The sequence below is a fragment of the Mesoplodon densirostris genome, chromosome 9 (assembly GCF_025265405.1).
Source record: "Mesoplodon densirostris isolate mMesDen1 chromosome 9, mMesDen1 primary haplotype, whole genome shotgun sequence".
NCBI lineage: Eukaryota > Metazoa > Chordata > Mammalia > Artiodactyla > Ziphiidae > Mesoplodon > Mesoplodon densirostris.
The window spans coordinates 25,537,563-25,555,453 of NC_082669.1; the positions used below are offsets into that span (position 1 = coordinate 25,537,563).

A 17,891-nucleotide genomic window follows, 5' to 3' on the forward strand; every position below is an offset into this window, starting at 1 on the left:
CATTAGTATATAGGAATGCCAGAGATTTCTGTGCATTAATTTTGTATCCTGCAACTTTACCAAATTCATTGATTAGCTCTAGTAGTTTTCTGGTAGCATCTTTAGGATTCTCTATGTATAGTATCATGTCATCTGCAAACAGTGACAGCTTAACTTCTTCTTTTCCCATTTGGATTCCTTTTATTTCCTTTTCTTCTCTGATTGCTGTGGCTAAAACTTCCAAAACTAGGTTGAATAAGAGTGGTGAGAGGGGGCAGCCTTGTCTTGTTCCTGATCTTAGTGGAAATGGTTTCAGTTTCTCACCATTGAGGACGATGCTGGCTGTGGGTTTGTCATATATGGCCTTTATTATGTTGAGGAAAGTTCCCTCTATGCCTACTTTCTGCAGGGTTTTTATCATAAATGGGTGTTGAATTTTGTCAAAAGCTTTCTCTGCATCTATTGAGATGATCATATGGTTTTTCTCCTTCAACTTGTTAATATGGTGTATCACGTTGATTGATTTGCGTATATTGAAGAATCCTTGCATTCCTGGAATAAACCCCACTTGATCATGGTGTATGATCCTTTTAATGTGCTGTTGGATTCTGTTTGCTAGTATTTTGTTGAGGATTTTTGCATCTATGTTCATCAGTGATATTGGCCTGTAGTTTTCTTTCTTTGTGACATCCTTGTCTGGTTTTGGTATCAAGGTGATGGTGGCCTCGTAGAATGAGTTTGGGAGTGTTCCTCCCTCTGCTATATTTTGGAAGAGTTTGAGAAGGATAGGTGTTAGCTCTTCTCTAAATGCTTGATAGAATTCGCCTGTGAAGCCATCTGGTCCTGGGCTTTTGTTTGTTGGAAGATTTTTAATCACAGTTTCAATTTCAGTGCTTGTGATTGGTCTGTTCATATTTTCTATTTCTTCCTGATTCAGTCTTGGCAGGTTGTGCATTTCTAAGAATTTGTCCATTTCTTCCAGGTTGTCCATTTTATTGGCATAGAGTTGCTTGTAGTAATCTCTCATGATCTTTTGTATTTCTGCAGTGTCAGTTGTTACTTCTCCTTTTTCATTTCTAATTCTATTGATTTGAGTCTTCTCCCTTTTTTTCTTGATGAGTCTGGCTAATGGTTTATCAATTTTGTTTATCTTCTCAAAGAACCAGCTTTTAGTTTTATTGATCTTTGCTATCGTTTCCTTCATTTCTTTTTCATTTATTTCTGATCTGATTTTTATGATTTCTTTCCTTCTGCTAACTTTGGGATGTTTTTGTTCTTCTTTCTCTAATTGCTTTAGGTGCAAGGTTAGGTAGTTTATTCGAGATATTTCCTGTTTCTTAAGGTGGGATTGTATTGCCATAAACTTCCCTCTTAGAACTGCTTTTGCTGCATCCCATAGGTTTTGGGTCGTCGTGTCTCCATTGTCATTTGTTTCTAGGTATTTTTTAATTTCCTCTTTGATTTCTTCAGTGATCACTTCGTTATTAAGTAGTGTATTGTTTAGCCTCCATGTGTTTGTATGTTTTACAGCTCTTTTCCTGTAATTGATATCTAGTCTCATAGCATTGTGGTCGGAAAAGATACTTGATACAATTTCAATTTTCTTAAATTTACCAAGGCTTGATTTGTGACCCAAGATATGATCTATCCTGGAGAATGTTCCATGAGCACTTGAGAAAAATGTGTATTCTGTTGTTTTTGGATGGAATGTCCTATAAATATCAATTAAGTCCATCTTGTTTAATGTATCATTTAAAGCTTGTGTTTCCTTATTGATTTTCATTTTGGATGACCTGTCCATTGGTGAAAGTGGGGTGTTAAAGTCCCCTACTATGATTGTGTTACTGTCGATTTTTCCTTTTATGGCTGTTAATATTTCCCTTATGTATTGAGGTGCTCCTATGTTTGGTGCATAAATATTTACAATTGTTATATCTTCTTCTTGGATTGATCCCTTGATCATTATGTAGTGTCCTTCTTTGTCTCTTCTAGTAGTCTTTATTTTAAAGTCTATTTTGTCTGATATGAGAATTGCTACTCCAGCTTTCTTTTGGTTTCCATTTGCATGGAATATCTTTTTCCATCCCCTTACTTTCAGTCTGTATGTATCTCTAGGTCTGAAGTGGGTCTCTTGTAGACAGCATATATATGGGTCTTGTTTTTGTATCCATTCAGCCAGTCTGTGTCTTTTGGTGGGAGCATTTAGTCCATTTACATTTAAGGTAATTATTGATATGTATGTTCCTATTCCCATTTTCTTAATTGTTTTGGGTTCGTTATTGTAGTTCTTTTCCTTCTGTTGTGTTTCTTGCCTAGAGAAGTTCCTTTAGCATTTGTTGTAAAGCTGGTTTGGTGGTGCTGAACTCTCTCAGCTTTTGCTTGTCTGTAAAGGTTTTAATTTCTCCATCAAATCTGAATGAGATCCTTGCTGGGTAGAGTAATCTTGGTTGCAGGTTCTTCTCCTTCATCACTTTAAGTATGTCCTGCCACTCCCTTCTGGCTTGTAGAGTTTCTGCTGAGAGATCAGCTGTTATCCTGATGGGGATTCCCTTGTGTGTTATTTGTTGTTTTTGCCTTGCTGCTTTTAATATGATTTCTTTGTGTTTAATTTTTGACAGTTTGATTAATATGTGTCTTGGTGTATTTCTCCTTGGATTTATTCTGTATGGGACTCTCTGTGCCTCCTGGACTTGATTAACTATTTCCTTTCCCATATTAGGGAAGTTTTCAACTATAATCTCTTCAAATATTTTCTCAGTCCCTTTCTTTTTCTCTTCTTCTTCTGGAACCCCTATAATTCGAATGTTGGTGCGTTTAATGTTGTCCCAGAGGTCTCTGAGACTGTCCTCTGTTCTTTTCATTCTTTTTTCTTTATTTTGCTGTGCAGCAGTTATTTCCACTATTTTATCTTCCACCTCACTTATCCGTTCTTCTGCCTCAGTTATTCTGCTATTGATCCCATCTAGAGTATTTTTTATTTCATTTATTGTGTTTTTAATTGATGCTTGATTCGTCTTTAGTTCTTCTAGGTCCTTGTTAACTGTTTCTTGCATTTTGTCTATTCTATTTCCAAGATTTTGGATCATCTTTACCATCATTATTCTGAATTCTTTTTCAGATAGACTGCCTATTACCTCTTCATTTGTTAGGTCTGGTGGGTTTTTATCTTGCTCCTTCTCCTGCTGTGTGTTTTTCTGTCTTCTCATTTTGCTTATGTTACTGTGTTTGGGGTCTCCTCTTTGCAGGCTGCAGGTTCGTAGTTCCCGTTGTTTTTGGTGTCTGTCCCCAGTGGCTAAGGTTGGTTTAGTGGGTTGTGTAGGCTTCTTGGTGGAGGGGACTACTGCCTGTGTTCTGGTGGATGAGGCTGGATCTTGTCTTTCTGGTGGGCAGGTCCACGTCTGGTGGTGTGTTTTGGGGTGTTTGCGGACTTTTTATGATTTGAGGCAGCCTCTCTGCTAATGGGTGGTGTTGTGTTCCTGTCTTGCTAGTTGTTTGGCATAGGGTGTCCAGCACTGTAGCTTGCTGGTCGTTGAGTGAAGCTGGGTGCTGGTGTTGAGATGGAGATCTCTGGAAGATTTTCGCCGTTTGATATTATGTGGAGCTGGGAGGTCTCTTGTGGACCAGTGTCCTGAAGTTGGCTCTCCCACCTCAGAGGCACAGCACTGACTCCTGGCTCCTCAATTTGGGATGATTTGTTGTCTATTCATGTATTCCACAGATGCAGGGTACATGAAGTTGATTGTGGAGCTTTAATCCGCTGCTTCTGAGGCTGCTGGGAGAGGTTTCCCTTTCTCTTCTTTGTTCTCACAGCTCCTGGGTCTCAGCTTTGGATTTGGCCCCGCCTCTGCGTGTAGGTCGCCGGAGGGCGTCTGTTCTTCGCTCAGACAGGACAGGGTTAAAGGAGCAGCCTCTTCGGGGACTCTGGCTCACTCAGGCCGGGCGGGAGGGAGGGGCACGGAGTGCGGGGCGAGCCCGCAGCGGCAGAGGTCGGCGTGACGTTGCACCAGCCCGAGGCGCGCCGTGCGTTCTCCCAGGGAAGCCGCCCCTGGATCCCGGGACCCCGGCAGTGGCAGGCTGCACAGGCTCCCGGAAGGGCGGCGTGGACAGCGTCCCGCGCTCGCACACAGGCTTCCTGGCGGCGGCAGCAGCAGCCCCAGCGTCCCACGCCCGTCTCTGGGCTCCGCGCCTTCAGCCGCGACTCGCGCCCGTCTCTGGAGCTCCTCCACGCGGCGCTCTTAATCCCCTCTCCTCGCGCACCAGGAAACCAAGAGGGAAGAAAAAGTCTCCTGCCTCTTCGGCAGCTCCAGAGTTTTCCCGGACTCCCTCCCGGCTAGCTGTGGCACATTAGCCCCCTTCAGGCTGAGTTCTCGCCGCCAGTCCCAGTCCTCTCCCTGCGCTCTGACCGAAGCCCGAGCCTCAGCTCCAGCGCCGCCCGCCCTGGCGGGGGAGCAGACAAGCCTCTCGGGCTGGTGAGTGCCGCTCGGCACCGCTCCTCTGTGCGGGAATCTCTCTGCTTTGCCCTACCCAGGTATGTGGGGAGTTTCTTGCCTTTTGGGAGGTCCGGGGTCCTCTGCCAGCGTTCAGTAGGTGTTCTGTAGGAGTTGTTGCACGTGTAGCTGTATTTCTGGTGTATCTGTGGGGAGGAAGGTGATCTCCGCGTCTTACTCTTCCGCCATCTTACCCGGAAGTCCGGTGATCTAAAATATATTTTTAAACCATAGTATGAGGATGCTGGCTTGAAAAAATCCAAGAGGAAAAAGATCTAGGTCGTTTATTTTATTTATGAAATATGGAAAACCTGTCAAGTGTTTTTAAAGGCATATTAAGTTGTATTGTGCCAACATCAGCAAAATAATAATCATGTAACACTTTGATGAGATTATACTTGGCACAGTTGCTTCAGGTTCAGTTGGCACATTTTTCCAGCAGTTCTATGAGTCATGACAGTGAGGCAATCCCAGAACCCTAAGGGGATGAGGAATGATTAGCTGTGTCCAGTACCTGATAGACTGTCATGGGGGGTCTTCTATACTGCTCAGCAAAAGACCAGGACTACAGCCCTTCACTTGAAGCCAGGTTTAGGCTTGTAATGAAAGCCTTGTTAAGAATAGTATGCACCCAGGAGTGGAAAAGACTACCTCACAGTTTGAAAGAAGACATGGCTTTGGCATTTGGCACTAGGTTAAAAAAAAAAAAACTATATGATTTATGAGTTGCCTTCCAACTTGAGAATTGGATATTTATGGGTGATGATTATTACAACTTAATGATTTGTTTGATTACTAATATTTTTTGAGTACTTACTATGGTGAGTACCATGCTAAGCAATTGACATGTATTATATTCTTTAATTCTCACAACAGCGCTGTAAAATAGATTCCGTTTGTGTCCTCTTTTATAGATTAGGAAAATGAGATTTTTCTTAAATAAGAGGTTAAACAAATTGCGCAAGGTTATGCATCGAGTGAGCGGGCAGAGCCGTTTTGGGGATTCAAACCCACATCTGTCTAATTCCAGACCTTATCCCTTAATCAATATGCTATACGTATCCCCCATGTGACTTGTTTATTAGTGTAATAGCATGGTAGTGGAGTGTATCAAAGTAATGTTTGTTGTATCTGTCTTTATAGGAAAACTAGACATTTCCAGCTGATGCAGTAGTTGAAATGATGTCATATAAATGATATCCCTAACTTTCATAACTTTGGAAGGTGATAGTGTCCTCTTAGAGTCACTTAGTGACAGTGAAATTCATTATTTTAGAATTCTCATAACCAGTTTCTCTTAAAAAGTCAAATGGCTTTTTAAAGATTTAAATCATTTTTATGTATAAATGTGTGAAAAATTAAGTTATATTTATATATAATGCTGCAAAAAAATATTGGCTTTAATATTTGGTTCTGTATTTAGAAGAATGAATCTTGCATATTTACACATTACATTTTATTTGATTTGAGAGGTGTTTCCCAAGTTATATTGCTACTTTGTTTTTTGTTTTTTGTTTTTTGTTTTTTGCGGTACGTGGGCCTCTCACTGTCGTGGCCTCTCCCGCTGCAGGGCACAGGCTCCGGACGTGCAGGCTCAGCTGCCATGGCTCACGGGCCTAGCCGCTCCGCGGCATGTGGGATCTTCCCGGACCCGGGCACGAACCCATGTCCCCTGCATCGGCAGGCAGACTCTCAACCACTGCGCCACCAGGGAAGCCCTATATTGCTACTTTTATGATTGCATATGACCTAAATTTGAATATCCACTGATGACTGTTGGGAAATTTTATTAAAATTTATCATCTCTGAAAAGTCAGTTTTAACAGTCAGTTTTAACAGTGAATGTGTTTTGTTGAATTCTAGGGGGAAATTTGCAGTGGTGAGGAAATGTATAAAGAAAGATTCTGGAAAAGAATTTGCAGCAAAGTTCATGAGAAAAAGAAGAAAAGGCCAAGATTGTCGGACAGAAATAATTCATGAAATTGCTGTTCTTGAACTAGCACAGGACGATCCTTGGGTCATTAATTTACACGAAGTCTATGAGACGCCATCAGAAATGATCCTAGTTCTGGAATAGTAAGTATCGTCTCCCTTACTGAGTTTGTTTCATAGTCCACACTCCTTTATCAGTGCCACTCATCTGTGATAACGTGGCAGGCCCTGGTTCTTTAGAAATCTGAAGATTTTCCAGAACTTTTTTGTGTGTTCTTCTTATTCATTTGACATATCCCAAATTTGCAAGGATGCATGTATGTTATGTTTTTCATTTTCACTCTTTAATGAAATTCCTTTGAAAATAAGTTCTCTTATGTTCTTATTAGAGGCTTTCTTAAGAAGGTAAGTGGCAACAAGATAATATTAAAATAAAAAGCATTTTACAATCCCTTATATGTCCATATAGTCTAAGTTATTAATCCTTCTTTCAGAAATGATTGTTTTGATTCATACCATATTTCCAATTTGAGTAAATAAGTAAGGACAGCAGAGAAAACAGCTTTGGAAAATGAAGGACAGTTTTTTCTTCTTAAGAAATCCTATTTTCTTCTCCGCTTCTCCTGCCAAAGGAAAAGATTGATAGATTTGAGTACATTAAAAAGCATTATTAGTACATAATGTGAACACAAAATGAGAAGACAGACTCAGGGAAAATATAGTTCTAATATCTGTTCACCCAAAATGATTAATATTTCTTTAATATATAACTAGATCTTACCAATATACACAGAAACATGAACCTCCCAGTGTAAAAAAAAAAAAAAATGGACCAAGAAAGGATATAAAGAGAAATTCCACACAGAAACCTGTGTAAATGGCCTATACATACATGAAAAATATTGATTTTTACAGTTTTTATAATGTAAATTTAAAAATAAGTTTGCTGATTTCTCTCTATGTAAGATCGTCGGATATCATGAAGAAAAGTGATATTCATGGCTTGGATCATCTCATTTATACTACAGGTGGGAGTATTACCTGGTGTAACTCTTCTGGAGAACAGTGTGGAGTATGTATCAAAAGCCCTAAAAATACTCTAACCCAGCAATTTCACATACATAAATTTTTTCACAAGGAGATAATCAGGCCATTGTGCAAAGATGTATTACAAAAACGTTTAGTGCAGCAGTATCTAAATAACAATAAAAGAAATAATCTAAATGTTTAATGGTAAGAGGATGGTGAAATAAGTGATCATGTTATGAGATGGATTGCTCTGCAGTCATTTAAAAAGATATGGTAGATAAAAATGTACTACATAGAAAGATGTTTTAAAATACTAAGTTAAAAAAAAGAAACGTTACAAAATAATGTGTCTATTATTACCTTGTTTCTATTTTAAAGTTTATAGAGGGAGAAGTCTGGACGGCTAAAATAGTGTGTTCCTCTTGCTAATATAATTCAAGAGCATTGTGTTTATATATTTTAATTCACTAATTTCACTGGTAGGAATCCCTTCAAAGAAAAAATAAAATGTGAACAATGAAAAGCATGAAAGTGTTTTCCATTGTGTATTTTTAATTATAATAGAAATATCCACAAATGATCAAATGCTTAAGAAATGTAGTCGCTGTGGATTATATCTCCGTGCAGCTGTTTTCCAGTTGTAAAAAAAAAAAAAAAAAAAAAAAAGGTTGGTTGAGAGGATTTTGGTTTTCCGTTTGTCCTGGAGAGGCTCGAGTTAGGATTGGAAATTGATCCGGAAGAGACCCTCCAGCCATCATCTCCTCATTCCTCTCCCGTCCTCACAAACCTGCTCTTCAGCCTCCGCGCAGGTCTTCAATCTTCTGTCTGCTCCTGCCTTTTCTTCCATTACATTCCCTTCCCTTCTGTGGTCGTTACTGCAACTAGTCCCTCACCAGCGCCTCACGTTACTTCCTTCTTTCTGTTGCTCTCCCTCTGCAACTCCTTCTGCCCGTTTGAAACGTGGGACGCAAGCTGTGTGTCCCTCCTCCTGCCCGTTCTTGGGAGTACTTGCATAGTCTTCAGTCTGCTTATTACGAGGGTGAGAGTTGCATCCTCAGCTGTGCTCTTGGTGTACTTGGGTAATTCTTTACCTAATCTCTCATCCCCTTCTTTTACCATCCCTGGCAGGCGGGCAGGAGCTAATCAAAACCTTGACCACACTTAACTGTGTCACCCACTTCCCACCTGTTAGACACCGAGGCTTCTCTTCCTTTATGGAGGAAATAAAGGCCATCAGACACAAGCCTCAGCATCCCTCTCTAACTGCTCTCACCTGCTTGCCTTCTGTTCCAAGGAAGAGATTCCACTCCTTAACTCGAAGGCTAAAACTTTGACATATGTTCTTTAATCCTCTTCCTTTTCTAGGACTTGAGTTTTATGTTTTAGTCACTTATCTAACCTCTCTCTGAGTCCCTCTCCTCTAGTGATTCTTTTCCCTCCGTCTTCCAGGATTTCAGTCACTTCTCTCCTAAAATACCTGGTCTTCAGCTTTGACTCTTTCTGAACTAATGTCCTGCCCTTCTCTTTCCTTTACTGCTGTGGCCTTTAAAGGAGTCGTCTGAATTTACAGCTTTCCTCACCTTCCAGTCAATTTTGTTCTACTTCATTGATCCATCCATCTGCTCGTGTGCCGATACTCCATCACTTTTCAGTCCAATGCCATCTGCTCTCCTAAAACTTTCATGAGGTCATCAACCCTGTTTGCCAAAATCAATCTCCTCATTTTAGTGTTCATTGTACTTCTTACTCTCTTTAAACACTTGATATTATACCCCCCTCTCTTGAAATTATGTTCTTCCTTGGCTTTCATGGCCCTCTTTTATTTTTTAAATCTAGAGCCTTTTCCCCTTCATCTACTTTATAAATATAAGTGCTCCCCACAGTTCATTAGTGTTACTCTGGTCACACATTTATATTCTGCACGTTTACCCTGGTGATAACAATCTATTTTTGTGGCTTCAGCTATTTTTTACATGCTGGTTATTGCTGGTTATTTCCAAATCTTTATCTCCAGCATTAGACCTTTCCCTCAGCTCCAGCTGCTCTACTGCATGTCCCTGAATCCACCTGCACATCATGACCGATGCACGATCAATATGTTTTCACCCCTGCATTGCTGCCCATGTTTCTTTGTTCCCCACTTCCAGTGGTATCCCTGTTTCTTTCATCACTCAAGTAGAAACCTTGGGTCTATCCTTGATTGCTTTGTCTCATTTAATGCTTGTGTATAATGAATTACCAAGTCTTCCACTTGAACCTCTCCCCTGCTGTTCCCTTTTTCATTGTTTGCTGTTTCTCCTCTGTGTTGGGTCCTCTCTCTCACATGGTCTTTCACAGTAGCTGCTTAGCTGATCACTCTGGCTTCAATTCTAGGGCATCCCTCAGGCTCCTGTTGGATAGCTGACCTACACATAGATGTGGCAATATTATTCCCTTGCTTAGAAATCTTTGGTAGCTTCTGTTGCTTCCATGATCATGTTTCTAGAACTACAAAACAGTATGATTTGGCCGCAACTTTTTGTGTTCTACTTTTTGTTTGAAGAGGAAGTCTTAGAATTAGACTTTGGACATTGAGATATCAGAATTCTCAGCCATGTCAACAGATTGTTGTTATGGAAACAGGCAGGTTCATGATTACTGTATTACTCATTCCACCTGCCATGTGCTCTGGATACTAAGGTGCTGGTAATACGAAAGTGAAAATAGCATAACCCCTTTGTTCCAAGTGCTAGAGTTTAGTGAAAGAGATAGAAATGATGGCAACAGCCTTGGTGTTTTACTAGAATTCTTGTTAGTTGCTGTGGGAACATAGATGAGGTGTAATAGTCGTAGTTAAGAATTTACTATGTGCCAGGCACTGTGCTAAGTCTTCTCTGCCAGCTTTGTATACATCATTTATATGCTTCATATACATTATTTGTACATTTTAGTTTTAAATTTTCTCCAGCTTTACAAGATGTGATTGACATAGAACATGCTGTAAGTTTGAGGTCTGCAACGTCTTGGTACACTTATATCTTGCAAAATGATTACCACCAGCGCATTAGCTAACACCTGCATCACGTCACGTAATTACCATTTCTTTTTTGTGGTGAGAACATTTAAGATCTACTCTCTTAGCAACTTTAAAGTATATAACACAGTATTATTAACTGTAATAATCATAGTTACATTAGATCCCCAGAACTTGCCTTATAACTAAAAGTTTATACTCTGACCAACAGCTCCTTTTCCCCACCCCGAGTCCCTGGTAACCACATTCTAACCTCTATTTCCATTTGAGTTTGCCTTTTGTAGATTCCACCTATAAGTGATATCATACAGTATTTGTCCTTTTCTGTGTGACTTATTTCACTTAGCATGATGCCCTCAAGTCCCATCCACATTTTTGCAAATGGCAGGATGTCATTCTTTCTTATGGCTGAACAATATTCCATTATACACACACATATATATATATATACACCACATCTTCTTTACCCATTAATGTTTTGACAGACACTCAGACTGTTTCCATGTTAACTATTGTGAAGAAGCCTTCGGTGAGCATGGGAGTGTAGATACCTCCTCGAGATCCTGCTTTCATTTCTTTTGGATACATACCCAGAAGTGGAATTGCTGGATCATATGGTAGCTCTATTTGTAATTTTTTGAGGAACCTCTCTACTGTTTTCCAGAGTGGCTGCACCAGTTTACATTCCCATCAACAGTGCACGAGGGTTTCCCTTTCTTCCACATCCTTGCCAACACTTACTGTCTCTTGCCTTTTTGATGATAGCCATCCTAACGGGTGTGAGGTGATGATAGCTCATTGTGGTTTTGATTTGCGTTTCCCCAATGATTAGTGATGTTGAGGACCTTTTCATGTGTCTGTTGGCCATTTGTATGTCTTCTTTGTGAACATGTCTATGTAGTTCCTCTGCCCATTTTTTTAATTGGAGTATTTGGTCTTTTGCTGTTCAGTTGTATGAGTTCTTTATATATTTTGGATACTAACCCCTTATCAGATATATGATTTGCAAATATTTTCTCCCATTCCATAGTTACCTTTTTATTTTGTGATGATTTCCTCAGCTGTGCAGAAGCTTTTTAATTTGATGTAGTCCCAGTTGTTTATTTTTGCTTTTGTTGTCAAATCCAAAAAAATCATTGCCAGGACTGATGTCAAGGAACTTACCCCCTATGTTTTCTTCTAGGAGTTTTATGGTTTCAGGTCTTACATTCAAGTCTTTGATCCATTTTGAGTTGGCTTTTGTGTATGTGTAAGGTAGGGGTCCAGTTTCCTTCATTTGCATGTGAATATCGAGTTTTCCAAATACCATTTATTGAAGAGACTGTTCTTCCCCCGTTGTATACTCTTTATACTTCTCTTTATACTTTGTTATAAGTTAAATAATGATATATGCATGATTTTATTTCTGGGCTTTCTGTTCTGTTCAATTGATCTATATGTCTGTTTCTATGCCAATACCATACTGTTTTGATACTACAGCTTTGTAATATATTTGAAACTGGGCTGATGCCTCCAGATTTGTTCTTCCTCAAGACTGCTTTGGGTATTTGGGGTCTTCTGTGGTTCCATACAAATTTTAGGATTGTTTTTTCTCTGTGAAAAATGCCATTGGAATTTTGATAGGAATTGCATTGAATCTGTAGACCACTTTGGGTAGTATGGATATTTAATAATATTAATTCTTCCAGGCCACGAGCAGAATATCTTTCCATTTATTTGTGTCTTCTTCAGTTTTTTTCACCAGTGTCTTAGTTTTCCATGTATGGATAAATCATTTCTTGGTTAAAAATATTCCTAAGAATTCTATTCTTTTTGATGTTATTGAAAATGGGATTGTTTTGTTACTTTCTCTTTCTGATAGTTCATTGTTAGTATATAGAAGAAACACACTGATTTTGGTATATTGATTTTGTATCCTGCAACTGAAATTGTTTTATTTACAAATTTTAGAACAAGATTTTATATGTGAGAAAAAGAAATTCAGAATAATAATCAACCTAAGATCACACCACAAGTAGCAGAGCCAAGATTTAGCCCAGGAGTGTGTGATTCCAAAGCTTTTAGCCGTGCACTGTGCACCTTTACTCCACCAGAGAGGCTAGGGAGTGCTTCTGAAGGAGATATTTAGCGTTATATACCAGCCATCATTGCCTTACTTGGGATTTTTCGGGTTGTTTGGACTGCGTCCCATGCTTTTCTGTCTGACTTCTATTCTACCTCATCTCCTGCTAGTACTTCTCCAACCTCACCCTGCATTCTAGGCACACTTTTTTTCTCTCTCAGTACTTAAAGATACCATTGCATTGTCATCTGCCTTGCATTGTTGATGACAAGAAGTCTGTGTTGATTCTTGATACCCCTGTATGTGTGCCTTTTTAAAGATTTTTCTCTTTCACACTGGTTTTCAGCAACTTGAGTATAATGTGCCTTGATTTTCTTTGTTCATCCTGCTGGGAGTTTACTGAGCTATATGGATCTTTTAGTTTTTGTCAGATTTGGCGATTTTTCGGCAATTATTTAAAAAGATATTTTTCTGCCCCCACCTCTCTCTCCTCGTTTCCTCAACACAGTGTGTTAAACTGGTTGATGCTGTCGCTCAGGTCCCTAGGGTCCTATTTATTCTCCGCCCCACACCCCCGTACTTTAGATGGATGGCTTCCATTTCCGTCTTCAAATTTGCTGATTCTTCTATAGTGTCTGATCTGCTGTAAAGCCTGGCCAGTGAAATCTTCACTATAAATAGTGTATTTTTCATCTCTAGCAATTCCATGTGGTTCTTTTCATACCTTCCATCTCTCTCCTTGTTGTGTTCATATTTTACTTTAAATCCTTCAGTGTATTTATAATACCTGTTTTAAAATCCTTACCTGCCAATTCCATCATCTCTGGGTCTGTTTTTATTTTCCTGTTACTTGTGAGTTGTAAGTGGTGGCATTTTCAGATGTCTAGTATTTTTTGGAAGGATGCCATATATTTAGAATGGCACAGTGCTGGGTGGATTTTATGATCTTCCACTAAAAGAATGGTGATGTTTGTTTTGGCAGGCAGTTAAATTACTGGTGGATCAGACTTACTGGGCAGGTCTAGGGCTACTTTAGCCTTTAATAAGGCTAAAATATGGCATTCTGGGGGATCTGCTGAATGCCCCCAGGTGCTTGGCATGGTTTTTCTACCCAAACTGGGTAAAATTCAAATATCTTATTCTGTCCTTGGTGAATGCTAGGGCTTGTTCAGCTTATGATTTCCTGGTAGTTCTTTGCCTGGCCTCACAGTTTTATCCAGTGAATGTGCATATAAGTACCTTGTGTAAGACTCTGGGATACAACTAAGCAGATGTCTGCAGGTCTCTCTCTGTGTAGAACCCTCCTGGTCCTCTGCCTGTACAAAGTCCAGCTGCCTTAGCCTTGTCAAACTCCCTTCCTACCTCCTCAATTTAGCAAGGCTGCTGTTCTGCTTGGGATCCTCCCCAGCCCTGTACCACATGCCGTAAATTACCTCCAAGTAGAAAGAGCGCAGGGCTCAGCTTGCTTGTGCCTCCACCTCAGGGATAATGGTCCTAACGGCCTGTTGTTCTTATGTCTGAAAATAGTTGGTTCATATACTTGGCTCATTTTCTCATTGTTTATGGGTAGATGGCAAGTTCCGTACCATTTGGGTGAAAGGGGAAGTAGCTGCTTATCCTTCTGTGAGTGTACCAGTTATTTGTCACACCAACAGGCCCTTATACATGTGTCCACTCTGCCTGGGATGCACTCCTGCCATTCCATCTAGTGGATTCCTGTTCATTCCTGAAGGCTCAGAATGAGTGTCATCTTTCTAAGATTTTTTTTCTCTTTGCTTCCAATTAATTGCTCATTTACTAAGTTATCAAATCACTTGATATATAACTTCACACTCATGTGTATTTATGCATACATATTCCTAAAATTATCTTTTGTCTTTCTCTTCCCAACTAAAACTTATAATTTATCTTTCTTGCCCTAGCACATAGCACAGGGCCTCTAACATATTTGACTGATATTTGTTGAATTTGAATAGTGAGGGAGTAGAGATCCAAACTGGGCCTCTACATGGGATAGAAATGGAAATGCTGGTTTAGGTAGAAAAAGGAGTGTTTGGTGCCTAAGGTTGGAAGCTGTGATCCAGCTAAGGTGCAAGCAGCCAGGGAAAGTCAGTTACACTTAGCTTCTAAACATCATTTATATGGCTCTGAATAATGTTGACAAAGATACTTACAACTTTCTGAGGACCACTAACTAGAAAACTGAAATTCACCATTCTTAAGATTTTATGTAAAAATCGTTTTGGTATAAAATTTTTTGAAAAGCCCTTGAGTTAATTGTTTTGTAAAAGATATTTGGGTAAAAAGTTAAATGAATTTGTTTCTTTGTAATTTTAAAGTTGTGGAAAATAAGCACTGCTGGAGTAAAGTGTACTGTAATAAAGCTGTGGAAGTCTTGCTGTAGTGAAAGGGAGACATAGCAAACTGTGCTGCTCGAGCACACATGCAAAGGTGTGAAGCACCTTCCTTCACACACAAACTTCTGTGTGAAGGAAGGTGCTTTGTGCGAAGTAGTTGTTAATATTCTTGTGTTTTCTGTTACCATACTTGACAGATGCCTTTAACATCTCAAGTTGTTCCTTAGTAAAATTTTACTTGGTTCCATTAGTTAATATGACAGTTAGTTAAATGGGTCAGGCTTAAATGTAAGTAGGGTGAGATGATATGATGGTCGTACGTTGTACCGAGAGGGTATGTTAAGTCTTACTGATCGCTCAAGGCTGGCTTTTACAGGTTTTTTTATTACAATAGCCTGCATTTGAAGTACATCCTTGAAAATTTTTAGAAAACTAGTTTTGCGCTTCACATTTTGTGCTTTGTGTGAACTGCTTAAATTCTTGGAAAAACAGAGAGGAAAACCCTTTTGTTAAAGCGAGAATCGGTAAACATAGTGGAAAGGACTAATAATAAATTGTTCTTAATTTTTTTTTTTTTTTTTTTTTTTTGGCATTACGCGGGCCTCTTACTGCTGTGGCCTCTCCCGTTGCGGAGCACAGGCTCCGGACGCGCAGGCTCAGCGGCCTGTGCTCCGCAACAGGAGAGGCCACAGCAGTGAGAGGCCCACGTACCGCAAAAAAAATTAATTAATTAATTAATTAATTAATTAATTAAAAGATAAAAATTATGAGATAGATATAAAACCATCATGGAAAAGACTCTTAAGGCATGTTTAAGTAATTTTAAAAAGTAATAGGACAGTATCAGCTAGAATGTTGCCATTTATGTGTCCAGAAAACTAATATTTTTGTATGCATTTAAATATATTTTAAAAATCTGGAAGGATGGAGTACACCTGAGTGATAACAGAGCTTCTAAATGTAGCTCTGGACTGGGGGAAGGGTCTTCAATGGAGGGCATTTGCTTTATTTGCATTATTTGCATTTTTTACAAAAACAATGTTTTTATGTATTCTGTAACTAAAAATTCTTGAGAATTTTTTTACTTGAAAGTGTGTTAATATATTTTACTACTAAGGTTTAGTTCCTGAAGTTCTGAAGCTGATGTTTTTATTTAGCTTTGGAAATGCTAATCTGAGCTTAAATTTTTACTTAAAAAATATTGGATTTCAGCATGTAGATGGACGAAAGTTTACACACATTCAAATTATAGTCTATGTAAATAAAGATACCTACTGTGTCTAAATATTAAGAACAAAAAGGCTATTTTTAATGAGTCCTCTTCCTTTCTATTGAAAATGTGCTTCTCATCTTCTCTAGTGCTGCTGGGGGTGAAATCTTTGACCAGTGTGTTGCAGACAGAGAAGAAGCCTTTAAGGAAAAAGATGTTCAGAGACTCATGCGGCAGATTTTAGAAGGTGTTCGCTTTCTACACGCTCATGACGTAGTTCATCTTGATTTGAAGGTAAGAGCTGAATTACTTTACAGTTTTGTGGTTGCTGGAGAATGACACTCTAGATGCGAGATATCTCACAGTGGTTTCCTCCAATATTTGTCAGGTTTGTGTGTTTTATTAGGTAACAAGGGTATAAGAATTGAGTCATAACTTGTATCCTTAGCCAGTTTTATCAGGGAGAGAATGCACATGTGCATACATAGAAAGATAAATAGTAATACACTGCCCCGGAAATGGAGCTTCGAGGGTATTGCTGGGGTAGGTGAAGGCTTCCTGGTGGAGACAGGGCTTGAGCTACTAGACCTTTCCAAAACGTTAGGATTTAGATAGGTAGAGAAGAATAGGAGAATGTTAACTCAAAAGACTTAGGAATACTTGTGATGTGTTTGGACAAGAATAAATGGAAAAGTTCCTCTGGAACTGAAAGATGACGTAGGAGATGTTGAAAGTTGAGAAAAGGCCAGATTCCCGGGGTTCCCATGTCACGGAGTGATAGGTGATTTTTGAGCAGAAATATTTGAAAAGCAGTGTTGTGGAAAATTAGGCAGGCAGCAATCAGTAAAATAAATTAGGGAATGAAAGCCATCAGAGGCAGGTGGATTTTTAATTTGAAATTGTCAAAGAAGGAAGGGGAGAAAGGAGGAGAGGAAATACAAAGGGTGGCGTCAGTCACCATCCTGTCAGGGGACGCGGACGCCAGCTGAAAGCAGGGCAATCGAAAGAGGAACTTTCATTGGCTAAGAAGTCCAGGGTAACTCTGGCTGCGGTTACAGCACTATTCATTCATCCAGATATGCCAGCACTTGGTTTTTCTTCAGTTCTCAGCTCTACCTCCTCCAAATGGCAGTGAAACGATGGTGAGTTAGATGCAACCGTTTTTTAGCCTCACAACTGCCCTGAGACTCAGCAGGAAAGAGCTGCTCTCAGGTCACTGGCTCGTTCAGAAGTCCTGAGACCCACTGAAACCAGCTTAGATCAACCCAGAAAGAACTGGTGCGCTGGTCCAGGGAGCAGGGCTTTGACGGCCAGGCCGGTGCCGTCGGTATCATATGCACCCACCTAGAGGGGTCAAGCCCTGCTCCCAGCCCAGCTTTGATGTGGGCTGAGAGTGGGGAAGGGATGGGTTCTCAGACCAGTTCCGTTTCTCAAAGACTAGAGAATGGGCGCTCAGGGCACAAACAGTAAATGTCCACCGCAGGTATTCAGAGCATATTCCTTCAGGCAGCTGAGGAGAAAAGCGTCTAAGACCCCTGTTGGTTTTCCCATGGTTGCTTCCCTATCAAGTCCAGGTGGGGCTTTGTGGAAGTGAGACAGTCCTCTAGCCCAGAACACACCCCAGGGACTCCGGCGCCTTATCAGCCTTGTCAGCCGGAGGAGAGGGGGTGAGGAAGGAGGGTAACCTGACAGGGCCGAACCCCCGGACCCCAAACCACTTTCCTCTCCTGAACTTCTGCGGCCTCGTCTCACTCACCTGCCCATCCACCCTGACCCCTGCTGTCGTATGCTTCCAGCAGAAAGGAGACACTTTGGGCAGTGG

At 40.1% G+C, this 17,891-nt stretch overlaps 1 protein-coding gene across 1 annotated transcript in view; it reads left to right on the forward strand.

The window, feature by feature from the left end:
* The window catches only part of STK17A (serine/threonine kinase 17a), a 43,294-nt gene that overhangs the window by 11,053 nt on the left and 14,350 nt on the right, over positions 1 to 17,891 (forward strand). Inside the window, exons 2-3 of the mRNA XM_060108053.1 lie at positions 6,330 to 6,542; positions 16,219 to 16,363. Coding sequence (XP_059964036.1) covers positions 6,330 to 6,542; positions 16,219 to 16,363 — 358 coding nt within the window. The remainder of the gene's footprint in view (positions 1 to 6,329; positions 6,543 to 16,218; positions 16,364 to 17,891) is intronic.